This window comes from Megalops cyprinoides, chromosome 11, assembly GCF_013368585.1.
Source record: "Megalops cyprinoides isolate fMegCyp1 chromosome 11, fMegCyp1.pri, whole genome shotgun sequence".
In the NCBI taxonomy this organism is placed as follows: Eukaryota; Metazoa; Chordata; class Actinopteri; order Elopiformes; family Megalopidae; genus Megalops; species Megalops cyprinoides.
The window spans coordinates 2,846,440-2,868,533 of NC_050593.1; the positions used below are offsets into that span (position 1 = coordinate 2,846,440).

Here is a 22,094-nt window from a genome sequence, read left to right on the forward strand (position 1 = left end):
ACAGAGAGCATCAACCAAGCGTCCTAAATACTCCACAGCTCTTTATTCACATGTACCTATGTAACCATCAAAGCCCCTCAAGAAGTGAAGCAAAGGCATAAAGTACATAATCTAATAAAGCAGATAAGAGCCAAGAGCTGGAGAGACAAATGCTTTATTTTGATATTTTGACAGGGTGTTTTTTTTCCTGTGTTTTGGGAGAAGTGTTTGGAAGTCTGTCTGTTTCAAATTTTCGATTTTAAACACTTCATTTCATGACAGTAAAGGTTTTCTTTTATTAAGTAGCAATAGAAATGATTGCATGTAAGAAATCAATGCATAAATATTTACACAAAGTAAATGAGTATTAATTATTCAATTAATTCAATTACATATTTTCTATGTGCAACCACTGTGCCAGTGTTTTACAGGTGTCCTCTACTGTCTCTATGCTTATAGTTACTTCTTGTGTGGCTGATTTTGTGCTGCACACTTCCCGGAACTTTTCCAAATCAGGTTAAGTAGGGAATTTAGGGAAAAAACATATTTTTGGGAGAAGAGATCTGTCTCTACTTCTGCTGGCTGACACTGATTACAGCCTGTCCCCTCTGGGCTGCCATGTCTGCCAGTGATGGTCAGGCGCACTCTGTCTTTTCACTGTGTTCAGGTACATTCTATTTTTAGGAGCCAATTTGCTTTTGGGCATACCAAATTTTTTTTGCATAAATGTCCCAGTAAGTGATGTACTTATGTTTATGTTATAATTAGTTTGAGTCACATAGTATTTGTTGCTGTTGTGCTGTCCTTTAAGTTCTGTTAGCTCTTCTCAGCTGAGTTCTTGGCATTACAGGGCTTTGTATTGATAGAAGTGGGAATCCCATTTGTTTTTTTAAGATAAATCCATTTTTTTGTTATATCAATTAAAAGTGCCTAATTTTCTCTCTGTCATGCCCCTCCCGTCCTCCTCTCTCTGCAGGACTCCCCTAATTGCAGCTGGAGTGATAGGTGCACTGTTTGTGGTGGTTATCGTGGCACTCAGCGTGGCTGTGTCTGTCCGACGCAAGAGCATAAAAAAAAAGAGGGCCCTCCGTCGCTTCCTGGAGACCGAGGTGAGCCACTTCCTGTCTCACTGCCTGCAGTCCATCTCTTTGAGTCTCACTTCCTGTCTTCCAGCCTGCAGTCTGTCTCTTTGAGTCTCACCTCTGTCTCACAGCCTCTGTCCTGTCTCAGTCTGAATCTCCCATGTCTCACAACCTCTAACTTGTCTCTGAGTCTTTTCTGTCTCTTGGCCCACTCCTCTCTCTCTTTCTCTCTTACACACTCTTGTTCTCTCAGTCCCAGCTGTGTCACTGCTTGCAGCCTGCCTCTCTCTGTCTCTCCTGTGTTCCATGACCTGCGGCCTGCCTTTCTGAGTAACACATGAGTCTTCTACCCTGTGGCCTTTCTCTCTCTGTCTCATCTGTGTCACAGAACTGAGAGCTTCCAGGGAGCAGTTAATAGGACTCGCATAACTCTCTTTATGTAGTAAGGCAAAAGACAAAAGGGAAATGATATGAGCTGTCTTTAATAAAGTTGGCGATGTAATGCCTGAACCTTTTTGAGTACTATTTATTTGACCTCCTGAGGTGAACATCAGGTCTTTCTTTCAGTTTTATACTTGAGTGTTAAATAGAGTAGTTGGAATCTGTCAGATTTGTTTGCCTTTATTGAAAAGTGAAGTTTTATTGAAGAGCATACAATTGCCCTCTGTCCTTTTCTGCCATGGTGCCTCTCCTAACACCCAAAGATATACAATCAAAAGACAAGTTTATTGCAGAATTCAGGTTCATTTGTTCCCAAATGGAGGGAAGGATTGATTAAAATGGCGCTAATGAGATCACAAAACAGCACAGAGTTCAATACCGAACAAATAAAGAGCAGCCATTTTCTCTGGTCCTTTGGTCCTTTTGAGAGATGTAAATGAGTTCAAAGCCACCAGTGCATGAATCACCCATTTAAACTCTGAAATAAATCCGTGTTGCTCTCCTGTTGGAAGGTCACTTTGTACTCCTCAAAGCCAAGTTAGGCCTAACGTAAGCTACACTCCAGTCGTAAAATTCACTCCCATAAATAATGGTCAGACAAGAGACATGATGAATGTATTGTCTGTATTGTGGGGTTGTGGAAGATGCCTGCGTGCCTATGAGTGTCATTTCTCAGGGCTGATTCACTAAACCTCAAGTCTTCTGTTACTGTCTGGTTTACCCTTATAGAGTGTTTGGAATGGAAGGCTCTGGACCTGCAGCCGGTTGCATCAGCAGAGCGTAAGTTCAATCTTTACCTAGTTCGAATGTAAATCGGCACTACATAAGAGTTTACGAACAACTAAAAGTTATATCGTTGCACCAAATCACATACGTTCAACGTAGACTTAAGTTATATTTTAAAACTTACACCTAACACTACATAGATGCGACGGCCACCGTGAAAAAAAAAAAAAACGTTATTAAATTTCACTTCAACAGGCACTTATGCTCCCTGTATTTGGCTAGTAAAATAACAATTTCATCATGAGTGAAATTCTTTTTTCTTGGTCTGCGTTCACCCAACATGGCCAAGCCTGAAATATATAACACCATGGTCCATTATACAATGAATGAAAAGCGAAGCATACGCTAATGCTAACTAACAGAGTTGACAGGCTAGCATAACACGTTTTTGTTATTGCCAATTTGAACAATGTTGCACTACAGATTACGGCAATAAGTCAGCTAAAGGTGAACCTTGATAACCTTTCTGTTACTGTTGTTATAATATTAACTTACCTCTTATTGTTTCTTCATTCTTAACTTCAGTTGGCTCTTTTGTTGGTTGTTCAGCGAAAGTTATTCCGTTAATTGAGTTAAAATTTGCTGCTAGACAACCTTCAGCACCTCGAGAAAAAGCGCACTCCACAAACCGTAGTGAATGAGCAAATGCACATTGGTTCAAAATAAATACACACAAGAAATGAATATGTTAAGTACTTTATTGTAAAATACACTGCCATCCTTGGAAGACACACATCTAATGGGGTACATTCATGTAGGGCAGCCGGGCAGCTATCAACAGGCTTGTATGAAAGGTTGAAAGAGGAAAAATTGTCTATGATAATTATTACAAACTTGATACTTTGACTCGGAATGTTGGAACAATTGAATCAGCACAATGACACATGCAGGCTATTGTGCACAGCAAATGTCGAAAATGTTTATATTGTATGGTACCGTTGATTGGCTTGAAACGATGGAAACGTCATTAAATGCGACAATATTTTGATTAAGGATTGCTTTACGCACTACTAGTTGCTTCTTAAGTGATCGTGGTGCAACCGAAATTCAGTGCAGCACTAGTTTGAAACTACCTACTCCAAACGTGAGGTTAAGATGGACTTTACACCCGAACTTACGATTGACCTTACACTCTGCTGGTGCAACCGGCTGCTGAATTCTGGCCTCAAACTGCAGTCAACCATGTGAATCTGTACTCTCAATGTCAGAATACATGCAGGATTTAATATGCTTGCACATATATGCAGTGCAAATACTCAGATACTCTCTGTACACATGTACACACACACACACACACACACACACAATGTTATTCATCAATTTCAATGAAACTCTGCGTGACTGAACACAAGGTGAGTGATAAAATGAGCCTTTAAACCTCAGTAATGGTGAATACCTTGTGACAGCACCATGTCCTTCCTGTTCACTTTAGCATGTCTCCACCATATGTCCTCCCCCAGCACTTGCACTTGATTCTGTAGCTAGTCAGTGTGTAGTGCTCTGGAAGGCTGATGGTGCAACCTGTTTTGTGCCTGTACTCATGCAGTAGCATATCTGTGTGGCACATGCACCAACATAGCAGCAGCACAGCAGAAGCTCTATCAACAGTGAGGGGAAGGAGGTTTCAGCACCACAGGTTAGAGTGGGCCTGTGGACAGCTCCCTCTCTGGGCAGTAGCAGCATGAGATATTCAGCGCCAGTTGACTGCAGAGCTCCCTGAGGCTGAGTCTGGATAGGATGGACACCCCCTCCAGTTAGACCAGAGGCCCTACAATCAAGGCTGTAGAGGAGGCTAAACGCATGTAAACAGCATTTACAACCTCCTACAATACTGAAATAGCATTTACACACCTCTAAATAGAATTTACACAACTTTAAAATTTGCTAGAGTTAGAGTTTCCTATTGTTTTACCAGCGCAAGCCATAGTATTCATAGTATTCAGCGCATTCAAAATTGCGCTGCATTATCAGCATTTATGGTATCTGTGACCAATCACATCGTCTCTTGCGGCTTGCAACAGAGCCATAGAATGGGGCTTGCTAGCCAGCTAGCTATCTATCTAAGGTTGACTAGCGTTATGTGTCTGGATTCCTGTCATTGACAAATGGATATACGGCAATTTTCTACACGTGAAAAAAGCAAGCCTCCTCCTGCCGATGCCAGCAAAAGATCTCGACCACAAGGTGAGCACAAAAAAAAAAAAAAGACAAGTAAATTTAGAATCACTCAGATTTGTTACAAACTTTAAAATGCTATTTTTACACAGCTAGTAGGCTAGGTGATGTGATTTATGCTTTTTATAATCAACTTTTAATACTATTTTTTCTTTCATTGAAATGCATTGAGGAATGTTCAGTTCTTAGAGTGGTGGCAGTTATTTAAAAAACAATACTCACACAATTTGTAAACTGCTGCTGCTCCTACAGTTTTTTATACTATATAGACATATGTTACATCAAAATGTTCAGCTTCTTCTACTGTCACTCACATTTAAATATCTACGCGATGTGATTTATAGTCTTTAAGCTTTAGCAATTTGTTTGAGAGTCATGCTCCTCATACGCATACATTGTGGAATGTTCAGAATTCCACTCTAGATGCAGTTTGTAATTTCACATTTTGTACTACTGGTTGCTCTGGGTTGTTTTCAGGTTATTATGGGATGTCCTTTGACTGCTTCATAGTTTCACACTCTCTTTATGGTGATTAATATACTTCATAGATGTTATATTTTTCTTTCTTTCATAGTTTCATACTTTCTTTATGGTGATTAACACACTTCATAGACTTCAACTATGTTTATTCCTTCCATAGTCTCATTTATCAATGTATTCCAGCTTCACCTTTTAAATATACACTACCTTTTAAATATACACTAGTTATTTCATATACACTATGAAATAACTCAAATGGAAGTATGCAATAGTATAAATAAATGAAAGTATTAAATAAATGAAAACCTTATTATTAAGTGGTTTTTTTGGAAATAAATTCATATACAGGCATCAATTCCACAATTTATATTTGTCTGAGAAACAAATTTCAAGCATTTAAGATTAAGTCTTTAGATCAAAATGTCGCATGTTTCCCATTACCTTAATCAGGTGTGTCCAAACATTTGACTGGTACTGCGTATATCTCTGTCACCTTCACCTTTTCTTTCTCTCCTTGAAAATGGCAGGCTCTCCTCTTAGGTGGAGAATTCATTGCTTGGTTCAGACGTGGTTCAGCTGATGGTTGATTAATTGATTTATTGATTGACAGCTGGTGGAACCCCTGACCCCAAGTGGCACGGCTCCAAACCAGGCCCAGTTGCGCATCCTGAAGGAGACAGATCTGAAGAGGGTGAAGATCCTGGGCTCAGGGGCGTTTGGCATCGTCTATAAGGTGCAGTTTTTGCTATCACATCAGCATTGCCACAGAATCCTCTTGCTCTTGCTCAATTTCTCTAGCCTGGACAAGTTCCTGCTGTGTTTGTGGAGTGGTCTCTGTGCTATTACATTCAATAGGATAAAAATAAAAATTGGGGCTATTTACCTAGCTATTAAATAAGGTAGGTCTGATCTGCTCCTAAAGTTGAATCTTCTGTTGCCATTAGGGAACAGAGAGGCAATTTTCCACTTTTTTCCTCTGTCGAAGTGTTATCCAACGAGTTAGCTCGTTGGCAAACACAGCTAATTTGGCTCTAGCCGATGAGAGGTTTTTTTGTGGTTTCTCGCCCTCTCAGGAGCAAATCTTTAAATATTTAAGCAGCACACTTTAGCTAGCTAGTCGGATAGTTTAGCTAGCTAGCCGGTTTGCTTGTTTAATTTTTTTTATTCTTCAGTGTCAGATTGTGTGGCATTTCTTGTGCTTGATTTCTGCCTTTGACTGTTCTGAGCCACCTCGGTGCTTTTAGCACCTTTTTTAGCTGGTAATTCTGTCTCAGCAGTAAATCTTTATTTAGGGAAAGCGTTTCAGTTAGGGGAAAAAATGTGGCCAAAACTATGCAAGACTTGCTGGATGATCGGATTTCGGTGACCTGTACAAGCGGGACGGGTTGCACCTGAACCAGAGGGGTACAGCTGTACTGGGCCAGCGTATGCTTAGGGTAGCAGAGGGTTATTTAAACTAGGGTCTTGGGGGGCAGGGAGGTTATACAGTGAGATGGGTAGGGATAGACAGACTGCTGGAATAGAACACACCATGGCTAAATATTTTATTAGTAGTGAGGAAACGATGCTTGTAAATCAGTCAGAGCAGCACTGTAATACAGGTGGTTCTGAGCAGCTGGGGGTGGGGGTGAAGGACAAGAAATGCACACGTGGTACCTTGAAATTCCTCCAATTATATGCTAGAAGCAAAGAAAATACAATTTTGGAACTAGAAACTGTTATGAGTAATAGTAATTATGATGTTGGGATTACAGAGACGTGGCTTGGTGCAGGGCATGGGGATGAGTACAACATAGAGGGATACAAGCTGCTAAGAAAAGATAGAATCAATAGAAGAGGAGGAGGCGTATCTCTCTATGTAAAAGATAATCTTAATATTCAGGAAATACCAGGAATGGAGCCCCTTGGTGTTAGTGAAGACATATGGATTAAAATATTCACATTAAACTAGCATGTCAGGAGGGTGAGACAACAGTAATGGGGGACTTCAATTACCCTTCAATTAATTGGGAAGCTGTGTCAGGTCAAGGTAAATGTGAGGAAGAGTTTTTGGGTGTTGTAAATGATTGTTTTTTGATACAGTCTGTTACTCAACCCATGAGAGAGAACACAATCCTAGATATGGTTCTGTGTAATAATCCTGATAGAATCGGCAGTATTGAGGTAAGGGAACCACTCGGTACAAGTGACCATAGTTCAATTACATTTGAAGTTTTTTGGCAAGTTAAGTCTGCATTCTCCAATGCTAGAGTATTCAACTTTAGACAAGCTGACTTTATTAAGATGCATGATTATACAAGGAATATAAACTGGGTACCTCTTCTAGATGGTAAAACTGTGAAAGAAATGTGGTGCATATTTAAAACGATTATTCTGGATGTACAGCATAAATTGTGAGAAAAGGGAAGCTGAAAAAGAAAAAAACATCCACAGTGGATGAATAAGTCACTACAGGACAGTTTTAAACAAAAGAAATTTAGAAAATACAAGTTGGAGAGCTCAGAGAGTAATAAGATTGAATACAGTAATATGCGAGCTCAATTTAAGAAAAAAATAAGGGAAGCTAAAAGGTGTTTTGAAAGACAGATTGCACTAGATGCAAAGAACAACTCTAAACACTTTTTTCAATACTATAGTCATAAAAGGATAGTTAAGGATGAGGTAAGAGATATAAAAAATAAGGATGGAGTGATGGTTTATGATAACAAAGCTATTGCTGATACCGTAAATAGTTACTTTGTGGAGAGTTTCACTAGTGAAGTGTTTTCGCATATGCCTTCAGGTGCAGTCAGTTCTCAGAGACTTATGGAGGAAATTGATTTAAATGATGCAGAAGTACTAGATAAACTTCAAAAACTTAAAACAAATAAGGCAGCAGGCCCTGATGGAATATATCCAAGAGTTCTCAAAGAACTAGCAGAGGTGGTTTACAAGCCTCTGACAGTTATTTTTAAGCAATCCCTTAAAACTGGAGAAATGCCAGATGACTGGAAACATGGCAGTGTAGTACCTATCTACAAGAAAGGAGACCGGACTGATCCAGGAATGGTGACTTAAATGATAGCCAACACGGTTTTCGCAGAGGGAGGTCGTGCTTAACAAACCTCCTGGACTTCTCTGAGGAAGCTACAGCATGTCTGGACTCAAACCAAGCTTATGATATTATCTATTTGGACATTCAAAAGGCATTTGACAAAGTTCCGCATGAGAGGCTCATAATGAAAATGAAATCTGCAGGAATTACAGGAGCTATCACTGAGTGGGTTCGAAGTTGGTTGTCAAATAGAGAGCAGACTGTAACTCTGGGAGGATTTGTATCAGAGCAGGGTCCTGTACGAAGTGGAGTCCCACAGGGATCGGTGTTGGGGCCTTTGCTATTTCTTATATGCATAAATGATCTTGATGCAGAGGTTAGTACTAAAATAGTAAAATTTGCAGATGATACAAAACTAGGGGGTCTAGCCAACAGTATAGAATCAACTAAGAAAAGGACTCAACAAGGTTAACTATAATAGATTTTTTAGGATGAGTTCAGTCTGTAAAACAAGAGGACATGAATGGAAGCTAATTAAGAGTAAGTTCTGCACTGATATAAGAAAATATTATTTTTCTCAAAGAGTTATCAATACATGAAATAGGTTGCCAGGTCATATAGTTTAGGCAGAGACCCTTGCTGTGTTCAAGTCTAGACTTGATGCAGTTTTGTATACTCTTTAATTAAGAAATGGTGAGCTTAGTTGGGCTGAATGGCCTTCGTCATAATATGTTCTTAAATCAGGGTGCCCATGCTCTGTCTCCCCAGCTGCTGCACAATGTTCTCACAATGTTGTCATCAATGTGTGATGTCACAACACTGCTGTCACACTGCAGTCATTTGCATTGAGACCTCTGACTTTCACATTTATGAAGAGACAATACACAAGATAGCCACTCCCATGATTCTGTGTGTGCGTGTATGTGTGTGTGTGTGTGTGTGTGTGTACATATGTGGCTGTAGGGAGGGCAGTTGGTGGGTGGGTGTGTTGGTGGGTTGGTGATTAGATATAGATGGTGAGGGAGTGTGTGGGCGTTTGTGTTTTTGTGTGTATGGAGTTGATGTGTGTGTGTTTGTGTGAGTGACTGTGTATGTGTTTGTATGTATGTCTATGAGAATGTGTGTGTGTGTACATGAATGGGTTAATTAAGTGTGCGCGTGTGTGTGCTTGTGTGTGTGCGTGTGTGTGTGTGTGTGGGTGTTGTATAAGGCGCAACTGAAACACTCTTCATGCCTCTCTCAGGGAATCTGGGTGCCAGAGGGTGAGACCGTGAAGATTCCAGTGGCCATTAAGATTCTGAACGAGACCACGGGCCCCAAGGCCAGTGTGGAGTTCATGGACGTGAGTGACAACCTTACAGTACACGTGGGTGTAGTTAACACAACCTTTTGCTGCACTGCAGGAGTGCCATGACCTTACACTACACTGTAGGTGGAATTAACTAGGGCTGCCCCCTAATAGTCGACCAAATGTTAGTCGATGAGAAGTCTTAGTTGACCAAGTTTTCATTGGTCGGTTAGTTGCAGGAAAAAAAAAACCCCTCAAACTCCATTCGGGAGCTGCGCCTTGTCATTACAAAGTTATTAGACTATGTCGGGCAGGAAATAATCCAAAATGTGGGATCATTTCAAGCCATGTAGAGGATGACCCCAAGAAGGTGACATGCAAACTCTGCATGCAAAGATTCGCCTATCATTCGACGACCTCAAACATGATTTATCATCTGAAACATGTAGGGGAGAGCCGGGATGAAAGTAACAAGGCAATTTTCTCCAAGCACATACAAGTCTGATATGCCTGACTGTATCAGCATGTACAGCATGCAACACTTACCAGAACTTACTTGTTTTATAAGTTATTGTGTTGGTGTTACAAGTTCATAAGTTGTATTATGTTATACTGTGTTGAAATAAATTAACAAAATGTTCAGTCTCCTTGCTGGTTGTTCTGACACATTCAGAATCATTAACTGTTTTTCTGTTAGCATTGTTCTGTTAATAGCATATTAACAGGCGGCTCGCTGCCTTCGTGTGTGCGCTTGTAAAATTTATATTTTAAAGGCTCATTATTACAGTTTTGTATTTCTCTGTAATGTAGCACAGTGTTAACAATGTTACTTATAACATTCTTCCTTAGCCCTGGAACTCAAACCATTTTCTAATGCCCCAAAAAATATATATTTAAATAATTAAATTAATGTCATAAATGTCATACACGTGCGACGACTAGTCAACTAGGAAAATCTTGGGGGCAGCCCTAAAATTAATGCAATCATATATTGTACTGCAGGGGTGTCATAACTCTACACATACATATGCATATGTATGTGTGTTGGGTGTTTGGAGGTGTGTGTTTGGTTGGTGTCCTATGTGGTGTCCCAGGCAGGTGACAGCCTCAGGCAGACCCAGAGGCAGCTGACTGACCTCAGCCTGGCTGGAGTGTGGAGCCAATCTGACACTTAATGAGAACTCCCACCCCAGGGGGTCACACTACTGTGTCCCTGCCAAAAACAAGCCAGCCGCAGGGGCTGATGGGATATTGGCCTGTCATACAGGGGCTGATGGGATATTGGCCTGTCATACATGGGCCCCTGCTGCAGCAAAAGTAGAATGGAAAAGGAATATCTTAATTTACCTCTGGAAGGTGACAAACATGTACACACCCCATCCCAACTGGAGACTTTATAATGTACTTCACCCATGGGCACATGTAGTGTAAACTTTGTATTTTGAATGAATAAGATGTTCCTCTCACTATTATCAATGATGAGTGTGAGCGAGAACCTCACAGTCACACACAATCTGTCACACATGGTCTGGTACACATACTTTACACTTTAGGAGATGCACACACAAGCATGCAGTAATGTGTGTAAAGATTACATGATGCAGAATGTGTGTGATCAAAGTGGGCATTTTTACACCCCAGCTTGCATGTAACATTCTTTGTGCACCACCAAAATGGTGCAGCGGTGGTGTGAGTGGTGGTTTGATGCTACAGAAATGCTGTGGGTTGCACATTGGTTGATAGGTCTGCTCAGAATGTATGATTCTGTACCTGAGTCTCTCTCTGTCTGACCTCCAGGAGGCGCTGATTATGGCCAGCATGGAGCATCCCCACCTGGTGAGGTTGCTGGGGGTGTGTCTGAGCCCCACCCTCCAGCTGGTGTCCCAGCTCATGCCCCATGGCTGCCTGCTAGATTACGTCCACGAGCACAAGGACCACATTGGGTCCCAGCTGTTGCTTAACTGGTGTGTGCAGATCGCCAAGGTGAGAAATAGGCCCTGCCCCCCAAAACACAGTCATGTAACTTAGGCTAGAGGGTGGGGCAAGGTAACTATCAGGGGCTGTCTGTATATCTCTTCTTGGTAAGAAAGGGCATGGGGGGCAGTGGTTTTATGTTTGTATGTGTGTGTGTAAGTAAGTATATATGTGTAATCATCTGGCAGCAACTCAATGCATAAAATCACGAAGACATAGTCAAGAGGTTCAGTTGCTGTTCAGACAAAACATGAATGGGTAGGCAATCTGATTTAAGTGAATGTTGGCCGTGGGATGATCGTTGGTGCCAGACGGGGTGGTTTGAGTATCTCAGAAACAGCTGATCTCCTGGGATTTTCACACAAAACAGAGTCTAGAGAATATAGAGAAATGGTGCGAAAAACAAAAAACATCTAGCGAGCGGCAGTTCTATGGGCGAAAATGCCTTGTTCATGACAAAGGTCAGATGAAAATGGTCAGACTGGTCCAAGCTGACAGGAAGGCGACAGTAACGTTAATAATACTGTAATAATACTGTAACCTATGTAAGTGGCTTTGGATAAAAGCGTCTGCTAAATGAATAAATGTAAATGTAAATGTAATAACCACATGTTACAACACAGCTATGCAGAAAAGCATTTCTGAACATACAACACGTCAAACATTGAGGTGGATGGGCTACAGCAGCAGAAGACCCCTCTGGGTACCACTCCTGTCAGGGAGTGGTACCCGGAAACTTTGACTACAGTGGGCACAGACTCAACAAAACTGGACGGCAGACGATTGGAAAAACATCGCCTGGTCTGATGAATCTCGATTTCTGCTGTGACATGCAGATGGTAGGGTCAGAATTTGGCGTAACCAACATGAATCCATCGATCCATCCTGCCTTGTGTCAGTGGTCCCAGATGGAGGTGGTGGTGTAATGGTGTGGGGAACATTTTCTTGGCACATATTAGGCACCTTAATACCAATTGAGCATTGTTTAAATAATTTTGAATTTACATCAAATTTAATTACAGTTACAATCTGTATACAGCTCTGCGTCCATCTCCACACCCATTACTCTTGTTTGAATTACTCATGATCTTGTCATTGCATAGATATGGAACACATATCACAAGAAAGAGTGGAACCGGAGCTTCGTAATGATGCTAGTCACATATTTGTACATAAGTAAGTAATCACGTTATGAAGACAGATATAGCGTCTGCAAAGTAATATCTTTGCTAATTTCTTCCCCCATTTTCATACTCCTGCTTTCTCGGTTGAGTAAGTCACGAATGTACCTGCATATCAAAATAAACAGCAGAACTTTCCCTTTTCGATGATACTAGCTGTTTCTCTGTGTGACAAAGCGTTATCGAGTAATCCGGTTTTGAAATCACAGCAAATTTCTTGGGCTGACATTACATCCCACTTTGTACGAAAAATAAACACAAAATAATGTATTTGCTTTTCATTGCAATGAGTCAAAAGCCATCTCCCAGCGCCCTCCTGTTTTGTTGTGTCTCCCAGGAAACTCCCGTAATTTCCATGGCAAACTTTATTATGAATAATCGTCATACACGGATCCATAAGTTTTGTATGTTTGTCTGACGTTACCCAAGTTGCCAGTCTATGAAACTCAATCTACACACACAATCCACACACTACATACAATTATTTATTTACTATCCAACCCCCCCCCCCCCCCCCCACCCACCCACCCCCACTACTACTAAAGTTGTCAGAACAGGTTCCTTGCAGTGTCTATGGTAAAATTAAGTATTTGGTCAGAAGAGACGTGATGAGGCTGCATTAGTTTGATAGCTAGCTAGACAGCTATTAGTAATATGACAGTTGAGGAAAGTGCATGAAAGCCAAATTAGCTAGCAAGCTATCTAGCTTTCTACATTTTTTTTTTTTATTGTAGCTAGCTAAGCTAGCTATGTGTTTGTTTGCAAGGTAATATTTGTATTTGTCAGCGGAAAGTGATAGTGGCTAGCTAGTTACATTTATTGTTTTGTTTGTATTGTAGCTAGCTAGCTAGATTTGTCTTTGTAAGGAGGTATTTGTACTTTTCAGCTGAATGTGCAAGTAGCTAGCTAGCTAATTTGGCTTTCACGGACTTTACTATCAAACCAATATCGCTTCATCATGTCTCTTCTGGACAAATAGTTAATTTTAACATTCGTACTGCAAACCAAGATATTGACTTCTAATTTTAAGTACTGTCTGCTACAGATCTAGGCCACATAAACCCAGCCCACTTGTGGCGTGGACAGATCTGGGCCACATGTGGCATGCCATCACATAAACGGTGCCATCATTGCCAGACTTGGCCCACATCCGGGTAACATACCACTTGCCATGCCAGCAATAGGCCAACAGTGCCGGCTTGATGCCGGATCCGGGCCAGAACCTTCTGCTATGTGGGTAGTTACGTAACGCCGTTACATGTATTCCGTTACTCCCCAAGCCTGGTCATCTCAAACTGGTTCCAGGAACATGACAATGAGTTCAGTGTACTCCAACAGCCTCCACAGTTACCAGATCTCAAGCCAATAGAACACATTTGGGATGTGGTGGAACGGGACATTCGTGAATGTGTAGCCAACAAATCTGCAGCAACTGCATGATGCTGTCATGTCAGCATGGAGCAGAATCTCTAAGGAATGTTTCCAGCATCTTGTTGAATCCATGCCATGAAGAATTCAGGCTATTCTGGGGGCATATGCACACATACTGAAACTGAGGGGGCAGTTTCACCCGTACTAGGTTCAGGCTTGTTTGCTATCACAGTGGGGTGTCGGTCAGGACACAGGAGTCAGGTTCCGGGTTCAGGTGTTTATTGGGGATTTTGAACGGATGGATACAAGGGTTTGCGGTGTATGGGTGTGTGGTTCCCTGCAAAGAGTAAGCAGGGAGAATGATCGGTACATTGTATCAGTAATCAGTACCAGGATAACAGGTATGGTACATACAGGCTTAACTGCAGGAATGGCTGCGACAACATTTATACATTAAGGACACACTATCTTAATTAACATGCACACCCCTCCCTCTCTACAGGCAATTATATTACAACCAGTTGAAGTTAGGCATACTACTTACTTTGGCACAGACGCACACAACAACAGCACAATGTTTTGTCCCCAAAGGCTTGGTCTCTCCAGTTCTTCACCTCCCAGATATTGTTCCGGTACTGAGGTGGGGGAGGTCACTGCCACCTTTATCTTGTCCCGTATCCCCGGCCCTATTGAGGCCCTGATTGGTGGCCAAAGGATACGGGCAGGTCCGAGGGCAAATGGTGACCTGGGGGCCGTCCTTGGGGGTGCGCCTGTGACTCGAGTTACCGGTGGGGGTCCTGCTGATAAGGGGAGCAGCAGGACCGGTTTGGCCAGGTTTCAACTGAGTCGTAAACAAGTGCCTGTGAGAGGTGGGGGTGGTGCGCAAACAAAGACAACGACAAAGACAGAAACATACACATGTGGCCCTTTTCTACACATACCATTTCTAATCCTTTGTTTTTTCCCTGCACCTACAACATATCCGATAAGTAATGTGTCAATGCATAATGTGGAATTTACTGTGCTTTTGTCTTTGCCTCGCCTCTTAGCAAACAGTTACTCAGCATCGCCTCCACACCTTCATTGACTTGGTACAGGCTCTCTCGCTAACCATTTAAACACTGCAAACACTTTGATTAATTGTCTTAATTAAGGAGATCACTCGGAGAAATGAAGGACTTCAGCGTGGCAGACTGCTAATCTGAAAAGATGTGAGACTTTACCAGAGGCAGGTTCCAGGAACATTGCCTGACTGATGTAATGGAATAATGTATTACTCCTTTGAATTAAATATGAAGGTGATTCTTGGAGTAACAGCCACTCCCATTGTGCTTGTACTTTGTAACACAGGGTGAAGAAATACATGAAAGCTCTCTGTTTTGATTGGGGAATCACAGTGTGACAGACAGCTCCATCAAAAGCTCATGGGCAGCAGGCAGATAAAAGGGAACAGGTTGGGGAGGGTTATGCATAGCCAAGGGCCCACACCCCAGTGACTGATGGAGCCAGTGTGTCTAACTGGCAGGAAATGCAGCCAGGTACTTACTGCAAGGAACAGATTTATTTCTAATGTATGCCAGGATGAAAACATCACTCAAACAAGCCAATAATGTTCCTTAAAAGTAGCTGTTCATATTTAACACCTGCAAGTCATAGATTGGATAGAGAGTGTCGACTGGACACAGCAACACATCAGACGTGCACGCACACACACACTAACACACACACACACACACAGCTACATAATATATGCACACTAATTGAAGTTTTTGTGTTTATGACTCATTGTTAATAAATGACACGTCACAGTAATACATTATTTATAAACTCCTTATTTTGCATAAGTGGCAAATAAGGACCTGACAGACAAACTTTTGCATAACTGTTGCTGTAACTGTCACCTGGCATTGACTCTGCTAACACCTAACGTTCTTGTAATGTTTCTGTAACACCTACTGCAATGTTGCAACTGAATCATAGCAAAGTAGTTCAGAAAGAACATTGTGGGGTTAGTTGAGTGCTCAGTGGTCATATCAGCCAGTGTGTGGACAAAACCTCTTCTGGTGCACTTACCCCCAGACTTCATTTCATGCACAAGCACCTCCCTGGCCCTGCCCCAGCTTTTTCTCCTCCATTCAGGTGAATTTTCTGAAGGGCTGTGGAAAATTTGGGACAAAGCTACCCCTGTCAGATTCCCCCCAGGTCAGTGTGAGGAAGTGGAGCAGAGAGGGAGAGCCGTCACGGCAGGTTCACATTTGTGTAATTGTCCTTTTCCCTCCTGGCCTGTCAATGCCATGTTTTTGCGGTGGGTGAGGTACATGTGGTGTAGCACCAGGAAGGTGAGGGATACTATTTTGAGAGAAGTCTAGGTTTTGTGAGCACATGTGTGTGTGTGTGTCTGTGTCCAGGCTCACGCGTGTGTATGGCAGTATAGCACCTGACTTGTCTGCTCTCAATTGATTGGCTGATTGAGGGACGCAGGCACCGCTGCTCCATTGCTGAGGGAATAAGGGCATTATTCTTATAGCAGCCATTAATCAAGCACTCTCAAGCCTGGCGAGAAAGGCAGAGTCTGTCTGTGGCCTGTCTCAGTAGCAGGTCCCTCTCACCCATCACTGTAGCACCCCTGCAAGCCCCTCCCATCCATCACCATGGCACCATTCTGGCCTGGCTTTACCACCGGAAATAGCAGGGGCAACGAGAGATTGCTCCTCTGCTACTTTAAATGTGGCTGTCTCCCTCTATCACAGACTGAAAGGGAAGAGAGAAATGTCAGACAGGACAAGGAACTGTAAAGACCTCCCAGGGGGGGACCTGGATAAGCACACAGCCCATATTGCTAAAACCCAGATCCATAATAATAACAAGAGTTCTTAGAGTGTTGCAGGTGACCATGCTGAGCTGATGAACAAGATTCAAGATTCAAGATATACTTTATTGTCCCACACTATAGGAAATTTGGCTCAGGCTTCCACCCATGCTGCATTCATAGAGAAAAGCATTGCACATACATAAAGACAGAGTAAGACAGCTACGGGGAACAACAAACATATCTAAGAATATAATAATCAACAGACAGTAAAAAAGACAGGAAAAAACATACACTGATGTTAAATAAAACCTATAATGCCAAAAAAGTACAGAGAGGTGCTACAACTGGAAATTTGTCATATCGATTCCATCCCTATTACATCTACCGCCATTTCAAATTTTTATTGAAGTAGGGATAAAAGAGTTTTTAAATTTATTCAAATGACAACATTTCATATTTGTGTTGAAAAAATGGAAGCCAGAGATGATGATTGATTGAGTGCAGGTAGAGACCTTAATGATTGACAGTCCATGCAGAGATCATCTAAAATCCACCCTATGATGTGACAGGAATTTACCAGAGGTTTGTTTAATTATCCTCCTCTCCTGAGCACAGCAGGCTTAACTGAGCCTGTGGCTCTACTGGTTCATCCCTCTCTCTGACAGTCCATTACAGAATCGGATCATTAATGGAGTAATTCCTGTTGGGACTTGCTTTAATGAGCACATTAATTAATTAATTATACACGCAGGCAGTTCGGGAATTCTCATTTTCTTTGGGAATGGTACAAGCAGGGTGCGAAATACGGGGGGTCTCTGGGGGTCCAAGAATACAGAACACATATCACAAGAAAGAGCGGAAGCTTTTGTAATGATGCTAGTCATATATTTGTGAATACTGAAGTAATCACGTTATGAAGACAGGTCAAACTTCTGCAAAGTGATATCTTTACTAATTTCTTCCCCCATTTTCATACTCCTGCTTCTCGGTTGAGTAAGTCATGATGTACTGCATATGTACTGCATATCAAAATAAACAGCAGAACTTTTCGACGATACTAGTTGTTTCTCTGTGTGACAAAGCGTTATCGAGTAATCCGGTTTTGAAGTCACAGCAAATTTCTGCATTGTCTCCAACATAGGGCTGACATTACATCCCACTTTGTATGAAAAATAAACACACAATAATGTATTTGCTTTTCATTGCAATGATTCAAAAGTTGTAGTCAAAAGACGTGCGCAGGTTTCCCGGGAAACTCCTGTAATTTGCATGGCAAACTTTATTATGAATAGTCGTCATACACGGATCCATAAGTTTTGTATGTTTGTCTGACGTTACCCAAGTTGCCAGAGCGTCTATGAAACACAATCTACACACACAATCTGTACAATACATACACTACATACTATCATCAACCCCCCCCCTCCCCGGAAAAAACCTCCCGTATTTTGAAATCTAAATGTTGGCAGGTATGGGTAGAGGGGACCCCCCGATTGCCACCTGGTATTTCGCACACTGGGTACAAGCACAGTGGGCACAGACTGATCTGGGTATGGCAAAGCAGGCACAGTGTGGCCTGAGTACAGACTGCCTTAGGTGTAGTGTAGCAAGCACAGACTGACTTAGTTGCAGAGCAGAGAAGCAAGTACACACTGATATGGGTACAGTGCAGCAGGTACAGACTGACCTGGGTACAGCACAGTGGGTACAGACTGGTCTGGTTATATATTGCAGCAGGTACAGACTGACCTGGGCACAGTTTAGCACATCTGGTGTGTCCACAACATGGTGTGTTGATACTGTACAAGTGGAGTTGATAAACAATGCAAATTGGAGGATCTCTCTGCCTGTCTCAGGAATGGCCATGTATGATTCTGTTTAGAAGTACCCTGTAGAGCCATAGTGTTTGTGTTTTTCTCCATCATCCAGAGGTGAGAAAAACAACTGACCCTGCTTCTTTGGCCTTATCCTCAGAGCACAGCACTGAAACCAGCTGAATCCACCGTAATTTTCCATCCCAGCAATACAGTGACTGGTTGTCATCAATGGTGTCTCAATGCTGCATTCAGTGACAATGCTCCTGCTCCCCCTCCCCTTATTAAATAAGCAATCAGCAGCACTAATAATTGCTTGGTCAGTAAAATGAAAAAGACTTTTATTTACCCCCCCCCCCCCCCCCCACACACACACACACACACACTTTTTACTAATAACTTTCCCTATTCCCTTTGCGTTTAATTTGTGCTTGCCTCACAAAGACAATATACAGTAATGGATATCTCATCTGGAGAAGGTTAGTGCCATGACTGGGCCATTTCCCTGTACAAACCAGCGCTTCTAGCTGAGCAGACACACTCTCTCTCTGCCTCATTAGGCCACCCCAGGGTCCTGCACACCTCCTTCTCTTTTCCCGCTCACTCTCTGGTCTCTCTGTTTTTTCCCCTTCTCTCTCTATCTTTATCTCTCTCTCTCTCTCTGTATTATATATATTTCTCTGTACTCTCATCTTCCTCTTTCCCTCGTTCCCTTCCTGTCCCTTTCTGCCTGTATATCCTTACTTCTCTTTCTTCCTTACCTTTGACTGTCCTCTCTTTCTTTCCTACCTCTCTGTCTTTGCTCCTCTGCTCCTCTGAATTATAATTAGGGCTAGGTTGCATCTGAACAGCTCTCTGTCACTTCTCCAAACCACAGATGTTCTATTACGGCCAGATATTCCACTCTATGAAAGGTACCATTTGGTAATGGGAGGTTGCTTTGCTGTTTCTGTTCCTACGCTATGGACTATGGAGGTTTTGTGTCTGACCACACCCCTTGAAGAATCCTCTCAACAAGCAAGCAAGTCAGACCACCCATAGCTTCAGCAATAGCAGAGAGAATTTTCATTGTCTGGCCCATATAATTTCTGGCCCACTTTTCTGTAAAGTCAGAACTAACCAACCCAGTTGTCAGATTACAAAAAAGCCCCTCTTTACAGGGCTTCAAAAGCAAGCCTTTTAAAGCAGAATTGCCTTTTAAATCGAACTGAGTGTTTCTTCACAGGATATGAAAATGAATCCTTTTTAACTCAGGATGGGCTCCCAGCATGGATTTGTGACTAGGCCTTCAAAGCAAGTGCACTGAAAGTTCTGGCTGCCATCAAGAGGAGGCCAGGAATAAGCTATTAAAATGGCCTCTGTTCATAATGGCTGTGACTGTTTTGCTCACATCGTGTTTGTATTTATTTGTATTCGTAGCATGTGTGAAGTAGCTTAGCGCTCCTGATTTAAGGTCATGGCTCCTCAGAGCGAGCACTGAGAGGGTCGCCCACATCATGCTCTTGTTCATCAAGCCGGTTAGCTCAACCTCATTTGGTGGAGATTACTTCCTGGATGCTCGGAGGTTATAGATTAGTCACTGGGATTGCTTGGCAGCACCATCAGGCAGGTCAGAATTGCAGACCATACTTTTAAAAGACATGATGCTTTGAAATGTTAACAGTTACAATTCATGGTATTATTTTACATGTTTACATTGTATTATACCTACACACAATTCACTAAGCGAAAACAAATTGATTTCAGGTATTTAACCTGTTGCACAGCAGAAGGGCATTACAAAGTTGCATAGAGCCCTGTAATTTTAAGCCTTTGATTTCATTCAGTGAAGCTGTGGGCAGGGGTTTACTGCACTGAAGGATGCCATTTGCAAGCCTGCAGACAGCGCAGGTAGCAGCAGTGTTGGTGGTTGTGGGTGGGTTGGTAGGTATTAGGGAGATAAGCACAGACCTTTTCCATTTATTAGCAGAGATCATCCCTGTAATCCACAATGTAAAGCATTACATTATTATTGTCACTTTATTACATTTTGAGCCAGATTCCAGGACTGAGGATTTCAACCGGGTAGACTCGCTGCAGGGGTTGAGTCGAGGGCTCGTCTGTGCGGCAGACCAGCCCTGGCTCCCCGACGACAGAACCACCAGCGAAACTATCCACGGAACTGCAAGATTGGAACCTCATTTCATGAGCTACAGTAGGCTGTTAACCCTGGGCATAGGACTTTGCATAGCTAAACACAGGTGAATGTTGTACATCCTTGTGTTTCAAATCATTACGAGTAATGTAACTAGCCATGTTTCGTTGTTCCTAACTGATTTGTCACACACTATTCACCGTGCAGCGTTAGTTAAGATACCACACAGACGTAGGGTCTTTGCATGCATATTGTTTTACTAACCCCGCTATCTCTATTTAATCTGCACAGAATAAACCCGTGATTATCGATCATCCGAACATATCCTGTACCAGACAGACGTTATGTTCGTTCACACATGCACATAGGCAACTCAAACTCGCCGCCACACGCATGTTCCTTTGTTTTCTTTGAACACATGTGTTCAGCAAGCACGCGCAGCCCACGTGCATGTGCAGCACATGCGCCACTCAGAACAAAGGAACACATACATGCTCATACACTCGCACAAGACATTCACACAAATCTACACATCAGTGTAAATACGTACACATGCTCCATTTACTGTACATACATGTGCCTTCCGACTCTGATTTTATATTTCAATAAATGCCTTATTTTTCCAAGGTTGTGTGTTGTAATGTTACACGTGGAATGAATATCGCCAACCTCTGCTTATCAGAATTCTAAAGACCTTCACCTTTTTGTTAAATCATCAGTGTTATTTGTTTAGTTAGCTAAATATATAATATTGTGATTTGATTAAGATTAACTATTGGTGTGGTAATTTCGATTATGATTATTAATTTAATTATTAATTGAAGTTCCAAATTAATAGTTTAGTATATTTTATGAGACTGATATACGAAACGAATTTGAGACTGATATTCTATTTACGCCATTGTATGGCGCCTCCATGTGCTTAATTTAATTATCCCAAACATAATTGGTACCTCATGTAAGGATATTCCTTACACATAAGCGGTACCCCTCTCAAATCATAGGCATTGTCCCTACATAATTGGCATTGCCCGTGTGAGTAAGACTAACTTCCCCCTTCAAGTGGCTCCCCTGGGGCTGGAAGCTGTAACCTGTAGGTCACCACTTCGGGACCGTAGCTGCCGCACCGCAGGGCTGTGAAGGGAGCAGCAGGTATAAATAGGCCCAGCGAAGCCTACAGGCCAACAGGTGTTTACAGGCAGACTGGAGAATGGATAACGTCTGTGCCAACACTTGCCTGGGGACAGTGGTGACTAATGACAGCCGGCGTATCCCACTGGTATGTCTGACATTCACAGAGGCAGGATGCAGCCTGGCCCTGCACACAGCCTTACACACACACACACACACACACACACACACCCATGTCCACACAAGCACATTGTCACACCCACTCAGCCAGACCAGCCACACCCATTTCAGCCTGGCTCAACCACTCAAGCACACCTGTAACCCATTCATCAATCAAGCCCTGGCTACTTAAGGACTAAGGTTCAGTTGCCTCTTTGTGAAGTATTGTTCCTGCAACACTACTGAGCCTGCT

The 22,094-nt window shown here is 42.3% G+C and overlaps 1 protein-coding gene across 1 annotated transcript in view; it reads left to right on the forward strand.

Annotated features, from left to right (window-relative positions):
• The window catches only part of LOC118786056 (receptor tyrosine-protein kinase erbB-4-like), a 57,300-nt gene that overhangs the window by 9,205 nt on the left and 26,001 nt on the right, over nucleotides 1-22,094 (forward strand). The window contains exons 3-6 of the mRNA XM_036541085.1: nucleotides 956-1,088; nucleotides 5,554-5,676; nucleotides 9,221-9,319; nucleotides 11,063-11,248. Coding sequence (XP_036396978.1) covers nucleotides 956-1,088; nucleotides 5,554-5,676; nucleotides 9,221-9,319; nucleotides 11,063-11,248 — 541 coding nt within the window. The remainder of the gene's footprint in view (nucleotides 1-955; nucleotides 1,089-5,553; nucleotides 5,677-9,220; nucleotides 9,320-11,062; nucleotides 11,249-22,094) is intronic.